Source organism: Takifugu flavidus, chromosome 9 (genome assembly GCF_003711565.1).
Source record: "Takifugu flavidus isolate HTHZ2018 chromosome 9, ASM371156v2, whole genome shotgun sequence".
Lineage (NCBI taxonomy): Eukaryota > Metazoa > Chordata > Actinopteri > Tetraodontiformes > Tetraodontidae > Takifugu > Takifugu flavidus.
The window spans coordinates 9,591,155-9,610,317 of NC_079528.1; the positions used below are offsets into that span (position 1 = coordinate 9,591,155).

The 19,163-nt window shown below is 44.5% G+C and overlaps 4 protein-coding genes across 7 annotated transcripts; 2 read left to right on the forward strand and 2 right to left on the reverse strand.

Moving 5' to 3' along the window:
* Positions 1-271: 271 nt before the first annotated feature.
* On the reverse strand, positions 272-4,084 carry slc25a51b (solute carrier family 25 member 51b). 3 transcript variants are annotated; one of them, XM_057043901.1, is made up of 2 exons: positions 3,943-4,084; positions 272-1,754 (listed from the first exon to the last, which is right to left on the reverse strand). In XM_057043901.1, exon 2 carries the CDS (start codon positions 1,732-1,734, stop codon positions 760-762), a length of 975 nt encoding a protein of 324 aa, XP_056899881.1. In that variant the 5' UTR covers positions 1,735-1,754; positions 3,943-4,084; the 3' UTR covers positions 272-759. The 3 variants fall into 3 exon arrangements, with proteins under 3 accessions (XP_056899881.1, XP_056899880.1, XP_056899883.1); XM_057043900.1 differs by lacking the exon at positions 3,943-4,084 and adding an exon at positions 2,834-2,993; XM_057043903.1 differs by lacking the exon at positions 3,943-4,084 and adding an exon at positions 2,635-2,804.
* On the forward strand, positions 3,998-9,640 carry ints10 (integrator complex subunit 10). Of its 2 annotated transcripts, XM_057043892.1 has the most exons (18): positions 3,998-4,246; positions 4,374-4,441; positions 4,511-4,614; positions 4,740-4,879; positions 4,963-5,044; positions 5,159-5,299; positions 5,388-5,562; positions 5,692-5,861; positions 5,942-6,081; positions 6,177-6,330; positions 6,588-6,670; positions 7,006-7,161; positions 7,537-7,645; positions 7,764-7,843; positions 7,932-8,094; positions 8,214-8,307; positions 8,583-8,651; positions 9,100-9,640. In XM_057043892.1, exons 1-18 carry the CDS (start codon positions 4,118-4,120, stop codon positions 9,254-9,256), a joined length of 2,214 nt encoding a protein of 737 aa, XP_056899872.1. In that variant the 5' UTR covers positions 3,998-4,117; the 3' UTR covers positions 9,257-9,640. The 2 variants fall into 2 exon arrangements, with proteins under 2 accessions (XP_056899872.1, XP_056899873.1); XM_057043893.1 differs by lacking the exon at positions 8,583-8,651.
* Positions 9,641-9,642: 2 nt separating this feature from the next.
* tlr1 (toll-like receptor 1) lies at positions 9,643-12,795 on the reverse strand. The gene is made up of 2 exons (XM_057043891.1): positions 12,610-12,795; positions 9,643-12,165 (listed from the first exon to the last, which is right to left on the reverse strand). The coding sequence occupies exon 2, from the start codon at positions 12,146-12,148 to the stop codon at positions 9,755-9,757; it is 2,394 nt and encodes a 797-aa protein (XP_056899871.1). The 5' UTR covers positions 12,149-12,165; positions 12,610-12,795; the 3' UTR covers positions 9,643-9,754.
* Positions 12,796-13,711: 916 nt separating this feature from the next.
* On the forward strand, positions 13,712-18,872 carry klb (klotho beta). Its single transcript, XM_057043239.1, has 6 exons — positions 13,712-14,790; positions 15,207-15,717; positions 15,793-16,061; positions 16,149-16,405; positions 16,532-17,460; positions 18,021-18,872. Exons 1-6 carry the CDS (start codon positions 14,053-14,055, stop codon positions 18,449-18,451), a joined length of 3,135 nt encoding a protein of 1,044 aa, XP_056899219.1. The 5' UTR covers positions 13,712-14,052; the 3' UTR covers positions 18,452-18,872.
* Positions 18,873-19,163: the final 291 nt, after the last annotated feature.

Genomic DNA, 19,163 nt, shown 5'->3' on the forward strand with positions numbered 1-19,163 from the left:
AGGGGGGAAGCATAGAGAGCACAGACCACCAAGCGGATCATGTTTCCATATATTGCCATTTACACCCATAGTAACCCCTTGCTTTGATCTTTAGCCCCCCAAATCCAGAACATCACTCTTCCTTGACCCATTGTCAATATTTTCTGAAAATGTCATTAAAATTCACACATAACCTATTTGATTCAGAAACACTGACATCAGCCGTCACATAACCTCTTTGGTGGAGGCAAAAAGTGTGTTTTTGAGCAATAAGGATGGAAAACAGACAAGATTTCTGTGGAATTCTGTTTTACTTACATACACATAGTGGCACTTTTATAAATTGAACACACATCAGCAGAAGTTCATAAAACAATCCAAAACATTTTGTTGGCAGGTGATAAATCTTGACCCATTGGCTTTAGCCCAAAGTGGGTGAGTAGGTGGACAGAGCATATAAATAAAACAGCCAACACTCTCCTTGCTAATAAATTTTTTGTATCTCAATGGTCAAACTGTAAAAAAGGATTTTAGGAAATGTGGCCAAAAACAGACTGATTATGTCCACTGAGTACACCACAGCACATGTACACAAACAGTTCAGATCACTAAAACGTCACTCGCATCTTCATTTCCGTATACATGACAAACAAGGGCGTTTCCATTGGACCCTGGCACCGTTTTGTACCAACTAACACGTGAGCCTTAAATACTCTTATAGGTAATGGTGATGGCAAGCGGTTTTTGGCCTGTGTCAGAAAGGCTATTGAATTATTAAGTTCAGACAATTTTCAATAACAGCTCATAGGTGGCATTGATGATGCCCCAGGAGAGAAGAGATCGGTGATAATTGAGGTGTGCCCCTCTGAAAAGCATGGCCAAGCTTCCACCACGTTCTCTCCACACCGTTAACAGCACCTCCCTGGTGGGCTGGAAGTCCCCCCCCACCTGAGACTGAGCCCTGGACTTAATTACATTTAATGGATAGAACATGATGCCCAAGCCTGCTCCTAACAAACCTCCACACACAAAATCATTCACCAAGTTCCCTGTCTTGGTCGTGGCTTCTGGAAGCTGCTCTTTGATGGGTCCCCGGAGCCCAAAGAAGAGAACGTTGCTGGGGCCGTTGCGGAGGAGTATGGGCACAAGTCCACGGTAGCACTCTCTAACACCATACTCTGACAAAAGAGTTCTGAAGGTGTGGGCTGTGTTATTGAAGCGGCCATGGTGCCGATGGTCTTGTAGGAGAGTCTGCACACGCTCAAACGGTGTCAGGGCTGCCTCCGCAGTTCCTGCCATAGCTGCAGCAAAGCTTCGAGTGATCCACTCTGGAATGCCGGTTCCCTTGGCCCGGTCTAATGAGACCCGTGAGAAGTCCTGGTACAGACCAAACATCATAGCTGCTGTAGTACTCTTCTGGAGCAGTGGGGGCAGCAGACCCCGATAGAGATTCCTCAGCCCATCCCTCTGCAGCTGCTGTACTGCTTCAATGGCCCGCACACCATGCAACTGCTGTCGGAACAGCACTTTCTGAATGGGAAATGTCAACATGACGTTGGTAAGAGCTGCGATAGATCCGCACACATAGTACTTGCTGTGATGATCACCCAGCAGGGAACTCGACAAATCAGCAGGCAGCAGGGTGGGCCTGGCATTGGTCAGGGCGTCCTGTGGCTGAGGTGTCCGGGCCGACTCAGAGGCCATGGTGCTAACAGCCATCAGATTGCTGTGCCTCGAAGGCTGTTCCTTTAGCATCACATCAGCACCACTGCTTTCTGTGGGAGACAACCAGGGAAAGTTTGATTTAATAAAACTAGCCTGCGTCTGATGCCAAGTGATAAGAGCTGCTCAAACAGAGTCATATGTGACCGGATTGTATTGGAGGAGAGTAAAACCAAGCTATACATAATATTATATCATTGTATCTTCATACCATGGGTCATGTAATTCCAATTCCAAACACCCAATGTACTATAATATACAAGTCTCCTATTCATAGATGCCAATGAAAAATACACGGCAACAATATTATATGAAGACTAAGGTCAAACTTAGTTGCTCAACATTAATTACGGAACATCTATTATGACTTATTAGAGCATGCATGATTTAAAGACAGGTTTTGTTTTTAATAATCCAGAACATTTGACGGCAGCATATTTGTGATGGTTCCAAACGCGGAAGTATTTTCCCTGTGATGCGAGACATTAAAACAAAAGTGAATGATAATATTATTAGAAGTTACCTAAATACAATGATAAATATATCCAAGGAGAAGCTAACAACGTACTTACACAAATGTGATTGACCGTTTCTAATTCTTTGGACCTTATGTAATTTCTGTATCGCGGAGATCTCAGCGTGTCGTCCGTCTGCAGGCTGACACAGACAGAAGGCCTACTTTCGGTTTACTCTATATTATAGGACGCAAACGACATGTGTCGATATGTATGGCAGCAAAAGCTGACTTTCATCAAATCTTCGATGGGCTAGCATGCTTAATTCATACAAACACGCCCCACTGCTAGGTTCGTTAGCCAGGTTAGCGAGTCCAACGGTTATAATTGGTAGGGCCTTCAATATCGAAAGTACGTTAAACGTTGAAAATAAATTGCCAGGGTAAAACAAAACAAACAAACAAACAAAAAAACACACCGAGAGGCTGTATCCGACGTTTATTCGTTTACGTGTTTAGAATTCTGGGTTCTGAGTGCCTAGCTGGAGAAGTCAAATCGGGCAAGCTGTGAAACCTGACTGCTTGCACACTTCCTGGAGATCGGCTGAATATCACGATGCGAGCCCCAAAAATGCGTTCGTAGCTCTGGTCAAGCAACCGTTGGAGTGATCGTTTTACCTGCCGTGCATATCAGCCGCTGTCTTGACCTCAGACAGGCAGGGAGGTTATTCGGAGCGTGACTGAAACACAACTATTGAACGTGGCTGGAGCAACAGACAAGACGAGAGCAGCGCTGCCGACTCCTCAATAAGGAAGGCCGCTATTGGCTGTTCAAGTCGCTAAGTGACCACTAGCATGTCACCATCCATAGGTTTCATTTGCATTTTATTGTATTGGCGAGAGGAATAATGTCGCGGCAGGGATATAAAGTGAGTTAAAACAAAACAAACAAACAAAAAAGACCCAGTTTAAATATATTTTAAACTGTAAATATTTAGTATCTTGATTCTCTTTATTTTGCGATTGAAATAGGTTAGTGACGTAAATACTTGATATAAACTTTGTTCTGTTTAGTAAAATGTTGGAACATTAAATTTTGTTTAAAAGACTTGCATTGAGTGTAGTGTCTTCTCTTTTCCATAGCCTACCCTGTTGCATTTCTATTTCTTCGCAGTTGGCTATGGCCAGCACCAGTTGTATAGAGGGCTAGTATAACACAATGGAACCTAATTATAATATAGCACGGTGGCGTAAATAACTATTGTGTTCATTGATCTCTGTAAAATCAAAGAAAGCTTTTGTGGGGTTGTAGAAGGGTGAAAGTTGTCAATAGTGCAGTAGCGATTAACTTGGTGGCTGCTGGGATGAATCCAATCTTATACACGTGGTTAATCTTATATCCTGTTAGAAATTATAGTCTAATTGAAAACAGTTAACTAGTTTTTGTGTGTTTAAAGTTCAAGAAGTAAGGTTGTCAGTGGTTCCAGGTGGTTGGCTGTGGGTAGGTTGTGGACGCTGTGGCCGTAAAGCAAGCCTATGCCACAGCGATTTACGATCAATGGGTCACGTCACTGTCGTAACCTAACGTTGCAATGTGTCGGTAAATATAGGTAACGGTATAGCTGACGTTAGTTCACAACTTAGAAAAGCAATCCGTATTCGAAAATAAAGGTGCATTTTTGAAAATTTTAGGAAATAAGTGCTAGACCATCGAAAATAACGCTACTAAAGATGCGTCAGCGGTAACGCCTAGTAGCTATGTGCTGCTAACAGAGCTGTCTACTTACAGTTTTCAGGACATTTCTTTCTTTAAAAAAACACCAACGCCAAGCTGGATTTTTAACTCGCTGAATGTATCAACTGAGAATTAAGTTTGTGACAGCCATATGGACTGAACAACGATCTGATCTATAAACTGTGTCGGGTTGTGTCCTACGACGTCGATATCACAATTCCTTTATCATGTCTGCGCAAAAAGACTGCGAGTTTTTGGTGAAGAGAGCCCGAGATCTCGTCTCTGAAGACCCCTGTGCGGCCAAAGCGTGGCTCATAACTGCTAGAACCCTTTATCCTGCAGACTTCACCATACAGGTATCATGCACCAAAACATATCTCGAGTGGTGGTCCTATATGTGTACCCCAAATCATTCTTTCCTAGAACACAGATATACTTTGGTCATTTAAAATGTAAATCCATTGTCACAATTTGTGATTACAGTATGAAATGTACATCATTGAACGCAATTCAGAGAGGACTGCTTCTGCGGGCAGGCTGTTGTACGACATGTGAGTTATAATACCGGTATCATGGACACCCTTTGCTTAAACTGCACTAACAGTTTCTCCATCCTTTAGGTTCATAAATTTTCCAGATCAACCCATTATTTGGCGAGAGATTAGTATTATCACTGCTGCCCTGCGCAGCGACTGTCAGGACAAACATGCACAATTTTTGAGAGGTGAGAGGACTTTAGATGCCTTGTCATCAGGATATTGTCCCTTCATATGCATGGGAGCATCTTTTATGCTGGGGATTTCAACATAATAATTCCATGTGATGTTTATCTCTGTCTCTATTCCTCAGCCCTCTTTGAGACACTTCCTGGTCACGTGCAGTGTGAGATGCTCCTGAAAGCCACAGAGCAATGTTTTAACACTCTGGAAAAGGCGGAGATGCTGCTTCTCCTTCTCAAGCGCTTTCCAGAATCTGTTGTTCAACACGGGGTGTGTATGAGTGATATAATATCGTAATCTTGAATGCAGAATGAAAAACCAAGTAAAATATGGATATTGTTACTAATGTTTAGGTCAGTCTCGGAGAAACATTGTTGGAAGCCGAGGCAACGGAGAACGTGGAGACTCCAGTCAACTGCTTTAGAAAACTTTTTGGCGAGTTAAACACGAAATTAAATTTTGCTTCATTTGAATTCCCAATACAGTAGTCTATTACCTATATATAACATATATAAGCTTTGCATTTATTCTGTATTTTTATACTTTCAGTCTGTGATGTTCTTCCTTTGGTCCTAAAAAATATGGACATGCGCTTGCCGACCAGCCTGATACAAAAGTATTTGCTCAAGGCAGCCGAATTTTACATTGGTTACGTTACACGTGGGCCTTCAGCTGATGTACAGATACACGGTAAAGCTGCATCCAGTTAAGGATCAGTCTCCATCTAATTTCCTTTTAATGCTTGACTGTTTTCATCCTCCTGCTCTTGTTCTTTCAGGGTCTCAAGAGGGTGGCTCATTAAAGTCACCCAGTGTGTCGCGTGGCTCCCAGCGTTACGTCATTGACGGCTTGTCAGAGAAATCCTCAGTTGTACCTGAACCTTGGGAGAGGCTTTTGGATATTCTTGCTCTGGCTGGAGCACGTTGTGAATGGCAGGGAGACAAGGGTCAGAGGTACATTATAATGTATAAAAGAACTAAAACATATTACAATATATTACAAATATTACCTGATGTATGTTGGAAGGTAGCTAACATGTCCGGTTATGTTATGAGTTTATGAAGGCTCTTACTTTTGTCCAGGAGTTACATAGACATGCTGCAACGTGTGAAGGAACTGTTTCGCTACCTTCCTGGTCTGGAAGGGGACACCAGGTCTCGCTGCTGCAGTCAAATTGTGATATGTGCCGCACTTGTCCTCTTCCGAAGTGCCTTCTTATATGTCTCAGCTGTACAGCCTGCACTATTTCAAGGTCAGCCTATTTAATTTGGGTTTTTGTAAGCACCCAGACTGGTTGATTAAAGTTCTGGATGTTGTGTTCATGTGTGGCAGGTGTGAATGGTCTGAATTCTGGGCCATGGGTACTTGTAGAGGATTTGAGCTCGGTGTATAACGATGTGGAGGTGGAAAGAGGAGCCGTCAAACACGCGCATAAGAAACGCAAATTGGCAGATGGCAGAGAGAAGACGATGGTGAGTTCGGATTACATGTTATTTAGGCCTGAAGGCAGTGATGAAGAGCCTTTTTTCATTCATATACATACCTCTTTTTTTAAATTCTGGTCTAGAGCTCAGATGATGAAGAAGGCTTGGGAAAAGGTCGAGGTCGACACATTTTAGTGAACAAGACAGAGATGCCGACCTGGTCAGAGATTCACGAAGGCTTCCGCACAGCAAAGGAAAGTTGGGCCTTGCTTCACTCCCACGATGGTCTAGAAACTGGTAAACAACTAATCTGTGGAGTATTTTTTGCTTGACACATTAGTAACATATTAAACTCATGAAGCTGATGGAAATCTTTGTACAGTGCTGTATTTTATTGTATTTTGTCTTGTTTTTATATTTGCCTCAAAAACACAGCACAGTTTTTCTTAATGTTATTCAGTATTAATGAATGGCTGGTTGGGAAAAAGTCCTTAGATTAACATCAGTACCCACTGAGTTTTATATTCTATAAATTTGATGCATAATTTTTACAGAGTTCAAGAAAATCTGTGCCTCTTGGAAGACGGACAGCTGGCTATGGTTCCGAATATTTCTCACTGACATGATCATATATCAGGCAAGAAACAAGACAAGTTTTTCTTTGACACACTTAACATTAATCTCAAGGTTTTTCTATAATTTCTGTCTCTATGAAATAAATAAGCAAAGTGGTGCTTAACTGCTGACTTTCACATCCTGTTTCCACTCTAAAATAGCATGCAGTTGTCTGTTTCAGTCATAGTTTCACTCTGATGAAAATGGTTTTACTTTCCTCACACTGCAGTTGAATTTAAGTTTCTGCACTTTTTGCGGTTTTCCTGTCGATTAATGTCTTCTCCATTCAGACATTCAAAGACAGATTAAATCAAATTTAGATTATATCTGTGTTTTCATATGATTGCATATCTCCAGGGACAATACCGTAAGGCCCTGTCCAGCCTGCACCAGATGGCTTCAATGCAGCATCCTCAGCCTGGCCAGCAGAGCCCCTCAGGTCAAGCCAGCCTTGAACAGTACAGGGCTTTAATACAGCAGGCGTCCTGCCACTACGCACTGGGCGAGTACAGGGTACATACATATGCTCAAATACACATAGAACCAATCGTATAGATGGGAGTTTAAATATTTCCATTTGTATTCTTTGTTTTTGCTGGAGGATGTTCTTGTACGAATATGACTTTATTTTAAATGTTATACATCGATCGGCCTACAGGTGGAGCTGTGTTCAGTTTTCCAGGGCAAAGTTGCAGTGAACGAGAGGCTGTTTATACTAAACAATTTTGAAAGCTAAACTCAAACGTAGAAATGATTTCCAGTCATTTTTTTAACACTTTAATCTCCTTAATTTACCAAAAACTTGTGTGATATTCATGTTATATTCAGTTAAAAAATGTGAGTAATAATTTGTCTTAAATTTTCAAATTTCTTGTGTCTGTATTGAAGATGGCATGTGACAAACTGCTCGACGTTGTCGGTGGGCTGGTGCCTCCCAACCAAATTCCAACAAAGTCCTCTGAGGATCAGGGCAGATTCAAGCCCAAAGCAAGAAAAGGTGAAATGACTGTATGATGAACAGTGTTTCTTGAGTGATTCCTTGCATTGATCAGTTTTAAATGTATCTAACAGTGTTAACCTCAGTAATACACACTGATTTATTTATTATTTATAAGGTAATGAACTCAAGTTGCTTCCCTGCACAAGCAAGCATGTGCTGCCCTTCTGTCTTCAGCTAATGCTGGCCTGCTTCAAGGTACTCCGACTAATTCGTGTGATGTGTGAAATCCTGCCTGGTGAACTTGTTTAACTGGCTCTCTGTCCTCCTAATTTTGTCCGTTCAGCTCCGCGCCTTCACAGACAGCCGTGACGACTTGTCCCTTGGACATGTGGTGGTGCTTCTGCAGTATGACTGGCCACAGGGTGAAATGCTGTTTTTGAAGGCCATCGAAAAGATCTGTCAGCAAGGCAGTTTTCAGTATGAGAATTTCTTCAACTATGTCACCAGTATCCTTTTATCACCTAAATGATCCATGGAGGTAAAAAGTAAGTTGGATCAATAAATGAAGACAGATCAGTTCCTTTGTTGTCGCTGTTAGTTTCCATGAACTCATGGTTGCTGTCAGACATTGACATGCTGGAGGAGTTTGCATATCTGCGCACTCCAGAAGGGGGAAGGATTCAGCTGGAGCTGCTGCCCAACCAGGGAATGTTGATCAAGTAAGCCCCCCACTTTCAGAAATCCCTCGATCGGCATGGTGACTTTGCACACACCCGTTCTGTTGCTGTTTGTCAAGAGAACAGAGGTCTAGACTGATGATGCAGTAGACATGGCCTGTGGGGAACATTGTGTTAAAAATGAAAATGCTGTTGAGAAAGAAGGGGGTTTACAGCAAATGTAAAGCTTCTGTCAAACTCCGTCATTCATGACTGTAGATGAGACATTTAAATGCACCCTCACTGACTGAGAGTTGTTGAATGTTGCTGTCCCTCAGGAATCCTAGCCCTGCCCTGGGGGTCGAGTTAAATACCCTCCTTCTACAAGGGGTGCAGACGATGGACAGGTACCCCAGGCCCCTCCGACCACAGTCCCATTCCTCCCCCATGCCAGTCACCCTTCCTCCATTCCCCACTTCAAGGCTTGTCATTCCCCAGTTTTGATTTGGGCCTGTCATTCTACATCAAGAGTTAGTCGTTGTTTGATTTCCTGTCGGCGTTTGTTTCTTTGAGCCACTGCTCGTCTGTCTGTGGTCATCACTGTCGTTATTGTATTTGAGGAATTGTATGGAAGCTGTCAGTTACCTTTTTTGCCTTTTCATAACACTTGAGCTCATTTCATTTGTGGACACGTTTTATGTGCTTTTTATTTATGACGATGAGACAAAATTGTGCAACAGTGACTGGCTAGTTTAAATATGTGAGCAAAGTTTACAGAGGTTAAAATATCAGAATTGAATACATGTCTGACCACGTGTAGGTTTATGTTAATTTGATCTTTTTTTCCGTCCTCAGACATCACACCGTGACTCGCGGAATCACTAAAGGAGTGAAGGAAGACTTCCGCCTGGCGATGGAACGACAGGTGTCGCGCTGTGGAGAGAACCTGCTGAGTGTGCTGCACCGTTTCTGCATCAACGAGAAGGTCATCATCATCCAGTCTCTTCCCTGACAGTCACATTAAGACTTAAGAACTTTTCATACTTGGGCACACTTTCGGCGCACATGGACAGACTGTCTGACGCCAGTGCAGGGTAGACTTCTGCCTGTCTTATCATCATTCTCTGAGCTCTTAAACAAATGCTCTTGCCTTGAATGTGCCTCTTTTTAGAGAGCTCCAGGTGATGCTATTTTCTTATTTTGTGTGTGTACTTTTCTTTTTTATTCCAGCTTGAGGGTAACCACAATAGGTGATTAATTGTACTGTGACATGTGAAGCAATTGATACAATTAAGTGCATTTTTGTGCTTTGATTTTTTTTTATTTTATTACAAACTTAATCAACTTGTTAGGGTGTAAAAACTTTTTCATTAAACCTAAAAAAGATAAAATCGTGTCCAATGTTTCTCAAACCACTTTTATGTAAAGTTACAAACTTCCATCTTTTCCTTTAAATTCCATTGGATTACTTAAAATGTATAACATTTATGTATTTTTTCTATGTAAAGAGTCACTCCTCTATTCCAGTGACTGTTAGATGTGGCAGATCTGCCTGTAGAGCAGCCCTGAGGTTGGCCCAGAACAGCCTTTGCTTTGCCCTGTCCTGAGGCCATTCCAAGTATGTGTGTCGGGCCATCATGGACTTCAGCTGGTAGTACTTGGATGGGATCAGGTATTGAGGCACAGGCTCCAGCAGCACCAGCACAACGCTGTCCGAGCCGAGAGCCAGGTGCTGGTGACTGGCGAAGTACAGCTCGTAGTGGCACCAGTCGCTCTTGACGAAGTGAGCCGAGAGGACAAACACGCAGCGTCTGCTCTTCTCCACGCAGGTCATGATGTTGTTGATGATGGGTTTTCCAGGCACAAAGTTCTTCCCGTGGTGGCAGATCCGGAGTCCTCCTGCGGGGCTTTCAAGGTTGGGGAGAAGATGGTCAAAGACCCAAGCCGCATCCTTTTGACTATAAGACACAAAAGCGTGAAACTCTATACCCAGTAAAACTTCGGGGCGAGGCTGTCGTTGTCTAGCTCTGTGCTTGGCTTGCATCCATTGCCAGATCATGCCCAGGTACCAGGGGATATCAAAATGACGGCACAACGTCAGAACCACAGTAATAACTACAACTGCGGGACACAGGATGGCAGCAGCTAGCAAATAAGAGTTACAGGAGATCTCTGGGATCCAGAAGTTGTTCAGGTTGGAATCTCTAACAGCCTCTGGGTAGCTGCAGTAGTATCCATGTGGCCACTGCAAGAATGTAACGGCTGCTCCACCCTTTTCAAATTTAAGGCCAAGTCGAATAAACCCCATCAGATCACAGGTGCATGTGAAGGGGTTGCTGCTAGCATCCAAGGTTTTCAGGCTACGGCAACTTTTTAGCCTGTCCACAGATGGCGTGTGGAGAGAATTGGATTTGAGCAAAAGCTCTTGTAGCAGAGGGAAGTTGTGACACACAGGCAGGTCCAGCAGCTTGTTGGCATTTAGATTCAGGTACCAAAGTCTCACTAGTCCCAGTGTGGATGATGAAACTGCAGAAATCTGGTTGTTCTGGAGGTCCAGTCTCTCAACATTCTCGGGGAGGCACTGAAACACTGAATCGGTCAGACCATTAGAGGACAGACTCATGCTGCTGATGTTCTGTGGCCACACGCATCCCTTCTGGCCATCATACACCAACAGGTTGAGGCTGAGGTCCAGGTCCTGCAGGGATCTCATGTATTGCATGCGTATGCTGAGCGACTTGAGGCTTTTGAGGTTGTTTCCTGCCAGAGCCAATGTCCTTACATTCCCAAGAGTCTTACATTCAACGGTGATCAAGCCCTCCACTCGGGAAAAGATGGTGTCAGTCATACTACAGTAGGAGAAATTCAGCTGCGTGATGGGACTCTCAGACTTTGGGCAGGTCATGTGTATGATCGAAGTCTCGGTGAGAGCTAGATTCTCCACTGGCATGTTGATGAAGAAGTTGTAAACGGCCTCCTGTGAAAACAGAAAAGACCGCACCACTGCTCTTCTGAATGTGAGAGACTTCACTCTAGATGTTTCTGCTACTGGGGTGGCATTTTGAGGTAATCTGTACATGGTCACGCCAGAGACCCCCAGGTGGGTAACAGTGGTGTTCAGGGCTACGTGGACATACTGAGTGAAGTCGGGCCAGTTGATGGATATATGGGTCAAATACAGGCAGGATGTGTAGATTTCAGATCTCTGGCTCAGCTGCTTGCTCAGCTCCTGATATCCACTCGACAACTCCAGCAGCTCCAATTCAGGAAAGAAGGACAGAGCATCCTCCATCAGATCGTGGGGAAATTTGTTGTTAAATTTGACTTGAAGCCTCCGTGCGTACACATCCTGCAGAGATCCTGGCTCATAAACCAGCACACCCTCCAGGAAGAGGCTCATCACGCGTAGCTCCACGTCAGCAATGTTCCTGAAGTCGCCCACGCTGATTGTGCTCCCTCCCAGCGTTAATCTCTGCAGTTTCACCAGGGAACCGAACTCTCTCGCGAGGGTCATTGTGAGGAACTTATTGTGGGCCAAATTCAGAGCCACGAGGTTCTCTGTGTGCTGCAGGTATGGCTGATCCATCAGGTCCTTCAGCTCATTGTGTGACAGGTCCAGGTCCTCCAGCAGCGGTGTGTGGAGGAAGGTCTCTGGGTGGATACTGTCCAAACAGTTCCCCGAAATGTTGAGGAATCTCAGGATGGGGGTGTTCCTGAAGTCTCCTCGCTTAAGCTGCCGTATGTGGTTGAGCGAAAGGTCAATATACTCAGCTTCCTTTGGAAGGTCTCCTGGGACTGACGAGAGGTTTCTGGACGAGAGATCAATATAAATGCGAAGATATGAAACACTCAGCTGTGGCATCAACATGGCTGCTGCGCAGAAGATGGCGATGGTGGACCCCATTATTAACCTGAATAAAACTAAAGGACAAAAGCTGTTTTGAGACATCGTCATTAAAGTACAACCTGAGCATCTAATTTGATCTGGTAATTGCTGGTTCTGCTTTTAGCTTTTCACATTTTGACAGCAGATATTTTTCATATTTTTGTTTAAGAACTGATTTTTGATCACTGGGAATCATTTTTATTGTCTTTTAAAGGCTGAAAAGTTCCCTAAAATTAGCTTCTATAAGTGAATATTTTCACAGAATATTTTCTCCATAATTCTACTTTCTCGAAAATTAACGTTGTGAAAATGAGTTGACTTCAAATAATTATATTCTGTCATTTTCTTTTTCTCTCTTTATAGTCATTTTGGCTCCTTTTTGTTACACTTAACAGTCGTGTTGAGAATTGAGCTGAGAAATGATGAAATTATCATTTTCCAATGCAAATGATTACGTAAACATGAATAACTGCACTAACCTGAGAGTCCGGCAACTCGTCATTGACCTGCTGGATATTTGATGTTGCCTCAAAATGGAACTTTTCGAGCCTGCATTATTGATCTGTTCCCAACCATATTAATTAACAGAAAAAACAAGAAATATATCTTTACTGAAGGAGTCAGTGGTTCTCCAGAAAGCCAGGGGGAGTGTCTGCAGTGTTACAGTAACGGACATCAAGTAGAACATACGGAAATGAAAGTGTTTAGATATGAACTGATTTACATGGTAATTTCACTTCCCTCCGTTTTGCCTCAAATATTTCTGACATAATCATTTGTTTGTGGAGAAAAAAGTGATGCACTGAATGTGAACTAACGGCGTATTTTGTATTTGTTTCATACGTATGACTCCATCATTTAAACCCTGATGAGGCTGTCTTAGATTTGTTCATGTTAGTGGGAGCGTGGTTTCTGCAGCACGCACGCTGAGGTCAGGCTGGGTGGTAAATGATCATTTCCTAAATAAATCAACTCCCACTGGGAGCTCGAGGCGGAGTGTATCCTGGGCAACTACCCCGTTGCCTCCTGCCAGCCACACACACCACCTTTAATGAGGAAGGGCGAGGAAGTGACTTTTTGATGAGCTGCCTCTGTCAAACCCAACACATGCATGTGCTCTTGGCCGTATTAATCCCATTTGGCTGTTGTTTTCCACCATCTTTGACTATTACTCATACAAGAAGAGGAGCTAAATTGAATAAGGTGATATGGGCTGATGTCTGTGTGTTCACCCAGCCCCGTTTGATCAAATCTGGGAAGCTCATTGCAAAGGTTCTCAGCAGCTGCTGGCGATATGAAATGGCTCTTTTAACTGCTTATTGTCTTTATTATTTTTCTTGTCAAATAATACGTCAAATCAATTTTGACATGAAATCCATTTACTGAAAGGTGAAAGTTGTTTTTCGGCACAGCAAAACATCATTGCTTGTTTGTTGTCAGTGTGAACTTCTTTCTTAGATAATCGAGCTAAGATCAGAGTACAAGCTAATAATTGACGCAAGAATGTTCCTGTTTGTGTGTGTGCGTATGTGTGTGTGTGTGTGTGTGTGCGCCATAATAATGTCCTCTTGCATGTCAGTCCTCCGTTTAAAAAAATAGAGGCTTTTTATTTTTAAATGAGGGTGATTTTATGGAGATAGAAATGAAAATAACACTCAGAAATGTAAAGATTTCATGACCCGTGTGTGCGTTGATATGAGTCAACCTTTGTATGTGTGAACATTATGTGACAGGGAGGAGCTGAGACGGAGCACAAGTACACTGAGGGAGAGATAGCGCCAGTCTGACCAGGTTCTCAGATGGATACCGCAGCACCTCGAGACGCCAGGAGGAGGATCATTATCTTCAGCACCATCATGGAGCTTTGGGTTCATCCGGTTGTAAATGCTGTTTCAGTGGATCTCTGAAACAACCTCTTTGCCATGTTGACCCATCCGTCGCCTCGCAGCCTCTTCCTCGCCCTCCTGTTGGTGCTGTCTGGTTGCAACAAGTCGGCTTGCACATTCGGGGAAGGCAGGAGGGCCTGGCTGCAGCCCAAGACGGATCAGCATTTCCTCCATGACAAGTTTCCCTCAGGGTTCCTTTGGGGTTCTGGGACATCTGCCTTCCAGACAGAGGGTGCCTGGGATCACGATGGGAAGGGCCCCTCCATATGGGACTGGTTCATCCACTCTTCTGATGCCAATCTCTCAGAAGACACTGCCGATGTGGCTAGTGACAGTTATGCTCGCTGGGAAGAAGATGTGGAAGCCCTGGTGTACCTCGGCGTAAGATCTTACTCTTTCTCTCTCTCCTGGCCGAGACTGTTTCCCGACGGGAATGCCAGAGGTCAGCCCAATTTGGCCGCCGTCAGACATTACACACAACTCATAGAGAGACTACTAAGCAAGAAAATAGAGCCAATTGTCACTCTCTATCACTGGGACCTGCCGCAGGCCTTACAGAAGCGCCACGGAGGCTGGAAAAACGCTACGCTGGTGGGATTGTTTGAGGAGTACGCTGCATTTTGTTTCCGTACATTTGGGGGACGCGTTAGATACTGGCTCACAATGCACAATCCATACCTCGTGGCTGTTCAAGGGTACGGCGTGGGGCTCCACGCTCCTGGAGACAAAGGGGGCACAGCCACCTCGCTCATTGTGGCCCACAACCTGATCCAGGTAGGTTAAAAAAGAGCCAACCGATTTATCTGTGAATCTAAGTGGGACAGTGGGAAGCAGACAGTAATCCTCGTTGTTTATTTGCTGTGTTCTCTTATGGGTTGATTGCGCATTATTTCGACAGTTTTATGATGAGTAAACACGGCACTTACAGAGACACTGAGGTCAAGGTCCACCACATCAGCACTTCTGTGGAGGGAAGAAGCAACGTGTGACAGGAAGTCATGCACACACACCTGTTACGATTCACTAACTGTTCCACAGCCTCAAATATGTGACAGCATGAATGATTGTTTTCCAGTGGCTGTTTTGTGTCCTATATTTTCTTTTTTATTGTAACTTAGCAAGCCTACACGGACAATCCCATAAATGCACACGGTTCACCCTGATAAACTTGTGTTTACTGCGATTTCCAGGCACACGCCAAAGCCTGGCACGTCTACGACGACCACTTCCGCGCAGCTCAGAAGGGTAAAGTGTCCATTGTTTTGGGATCCCACTGGGTTGAGCCTCAAAGTGGGCAAAACACAGCTGACAACATTGAGCTGTGCCAGCAGTCGATGGAGGCCGTCCTTGGTTGGTTTGCCAACCCCATTTTTGGGGATGGGGGTTACCCAGCGTCTTTAAATACACAACATGGATCCCTCATGCCCGCATTTTCCCCTGAGGAGAAGCTCCAAGTGAAGAACACTGCAGACTTTTTCGCTCTGTCCTTTGGGCCCAATAACCTGCGCCTTGGTCAGGGGATCGGCCGTGGGCAGACAGTGACCCTGGACTTGAGGCGCTTATTGGGCTGGATAAAGCACCAGTACGGGGACCCGCATGTCCTGGTGGCTGAAGGAGGATGGTTTACTGAAGCCAGTGTGGGACTAGAGGACACTGTGGCCATGTACCTGATGAAGCTTTTTATCCACCAGGTTCTTCAAGGTAAGAGAACAACTGGAGAGTGCAAGAAAATCTAAAGAAAATGACAGAAAAAAGCAGCACTTTTCTGTTTTACAGCTATTAAGGTCGATGGAGTGCAGGTGTTTGGCTACGCCGCCTGGTCGTTGGTGGATGGATTTGAGTGGACTAACGGCTTCAACACGCGTCGGGGCCTTTTCTACGTCGACTTTAGCCAACCAAACCGAACCAGGAGCCCTAAGACTTCTGCTCAGTACTACAGGAAGGTTGTTGCTGCTGATGGTTTTCCTGGCGATGACATCTCCCATGAGGTCAAAGGCCGTTTCCCCTGCGAGTTTAACTGGGGAGTTGCCGACTCTACATTACAGGTGGGAGGACAGATAAAAGGTGACAACAAATTCATATTGGAAGGTTTTTCTAACATTGCTCTGTTCTGTCTTTGGTTCCTCTTCTAGGTGCGCTACTACCCTTTCTCGCCACAGTTTACTGACCCCCATTTGTACAGATGGAACCTGACAGGAGATGGGTCTTTGCGTCCAGTTCCAGGAGGGATGGTTAGCACAAGACCACCCCAGTGCACTGACTACTTGTCCATTCGTAGGTACCTTGGCCTCTTGGAATCCACGGGGGCTTCTCACTATAGCTTTGCCCTAAACTGGTCACTAATTTTACCCCAAGGAGACCTCTCACACGTGAACAATGAAGCTCTGAGGTACAAACACACAAACAGTAGCTTTATTGGGAGCAGCTAACACAACTGTATAGATTCCAGCCACCTTTGTGAGTAACAATCTCATCTGAAATGATTTTAAGAAATGTTTTATTTGAATGTTTTGAGGTATTACCGCTGTGTCCTGAAGGAGCTGAAGAAGCTGAATCTGGAGGCCATGGTCATTCTCTACTACCCCACACACAGAACCAACCTGGGCTTACCTGCCCCACTGCACACCGCTGGTGGTTGGCTTAGCTACAGAACAGTGGAGGCCTTTCAGGTATATGCTGCCCTGTGCTACCAGCAGCTGGGGCCCTGGGTCTCATACTGGATCACCATTAATGAGCCCAACAGACTTGTAGATGTTTATTCCAGTAACCAAGACATCCACCAGGCAGCTCATAACCTCCTTCTGGCTCATGCAAAAGCCTGGAGGGTGTATCAGAGGCAACACTACAGTCAGTGGAGAGCTTTGGTGTCGCTGGCTTTACACGCCGACTGGGCCGAACCTGCAAATCCATTCCTCGGCTCGCATAAGGAAGCAGCACAAAGATTCCTTTTGTTTGAACTGGGTCGCTTCTTAGACCCACTACTGGGGACCAGATATGATGGGAAGAACAGTAAGGGGGATTACCCACAAGAGATGAGGACTTACATGGAGGAGCAAGCTCGACAGATGGGTCTCCAGGGATCTTCTCTCCCTAACTTCACCGACGCTGAGAGGGAAGAACTGGGGGGTACACTTGGTTTTATAGCATTAAACCACTTCACAACTCGACTGGTTTCTCCATATCCCACCTCAAAAGCTACCGTACAGCAGAACCAACCACCGGCTCACAGGTGTCTGATCCTTTCAGATCCCACCTGGTCCTTGTCCCACATTAGACAGGCTGTTACACCCTGGGGTCTGCGCAAGATCCTGAACTGGGTGAGTGAGAGATACGGAGGGGCCCTGCCCATCATTGTCACAGCCAGTGGGATTGATGACCAGGTGAGCTCTGAAGACAGGCTAAGGCAGCGTTTCCTCAGGAGCTATCTGCAAGAGGCCCTCAAAGGTGAGACACAGCGTCCTCAAACTTCCCAACACTGTTCTGACGCGTTTAGTCTAAAAAAAAAACCTGATATATTTTGAAACAGCAGAGCTGTAGAGATTAACTACTATATTGCCTCATATAAAGCCTGTCATGAACCAGATACCACCAGGACCATAAAAAGCAGAGGAAGGGTGAGAAAAGCAGCAGCAGTGCTGATCAGTTTACACTTTGCCCTTTATGGCTGTTCGCTCAACCGTGTTGGTCCAAACTACAATATCTCCATTTGGGTTAGCTTATGGTTGCTTTATTGCTGATCCACAGTCTGTCGTGGAGCACTCAGTGTTATGGCTGTGGACTTAGTGCTAAGACAATTGCTGCTGTGTAGTTTGTACTTGTCTTGGTGTAGATTTGATCTTTTTGAGGGAGGACATTATTGTCCAAATGTAGATGATTTGCAGAGCAGGGCTAGGACTGTGAATGATCCCCACATATGAAGACAAATGACACATTTGAGGTCACCACGGGTCTTTTTATGACAATTAAGGAATTTAATGATTATGTTTTATTCACTTTGTCTCCAGCTCATCAGTTAGACGGAGTCAACCTACAGGGGTTCTACTTCTGGAAGCTGCAGGATCGACATGTCCCCCAGTATGGTTTATTCACTTCAATCCAACACCAAAGCAAGGCCAAAGCCTCAGTTGGCCTTTACAGAGACATCATCGCTCGTGGCGGTTTCCCCGAAGACAACGCCACCCAGGCATGCAGATCTCCTGACCTCCACCAGCCATGCACCATGTGTGAATGGATGTTCCAGAACAAAGCGCTGCTGGTGTTTGGAGGCTGCCTCCTGATAACAGCCATCATTCTGGTGGCTCTCATCGTTTTTGTCATTGTGACCAAGAGAAGACAGACTTATGGGAGGGTGCGGGGCATTCACAGGACGAGGAGGAGGAGGAGAAGAGATCCCGTCATTGTCTGCTCATGTCCGCTCATTAAAGAGAGACTCTAGAAACTAACCGTAAAAGACCACTACGAGGATTTACATATTTCATGTGTATCAAGTTTGACCCTCTCATTTAATGCAGTGACATCTACGGGACAGTGTCGCCCCCTAGTGTCCGATTTGCAACTCTGCTGAAAGATCTGAATTGCTTATCGTGTCCACGACTTAATAATACTCACCCTTTGGATCTATCTTTATCCCTTTAATTCATCCTTAAAATGTGTGTAATGTGATGTGTATTCTGAAACAGTCGCTGATAGCCGTTTAGAAGATGCAATGGAAATGTTCCCCTTAGTTTTATGATTAAAATTAGGTGAACTGAGCGCGATGACTCTGCACATTAGTTAGAGATGGATGACATCGTGTACCGGACCTCATGCAAACTGACATTTGCAATTCTATAAAACAAATACTCAACGTAATGGACCTGGCGATGCGTCCTATATGTCTGTTGAACACTTACACATTTATGCGCAGTCAATACTAATTATTAACATTGTCAAACCAAAATTAAGAACATGCCGACAGTACGCAAAGTAAAGTAAAAATTTTTTTTTTTTAATCGGCAATTGTGTGCTGTGCTCTGGTTTATATTTTTTAATGAGAAGCAGCAGGCACGAATGGAAACTAATACTATAGGTATGATTTGAAACTGCTGACTAAAGGTAATTACCTCCGCCAGAGTTTATGTGGCAGCGTTCGATTTTTTTTAATGTCT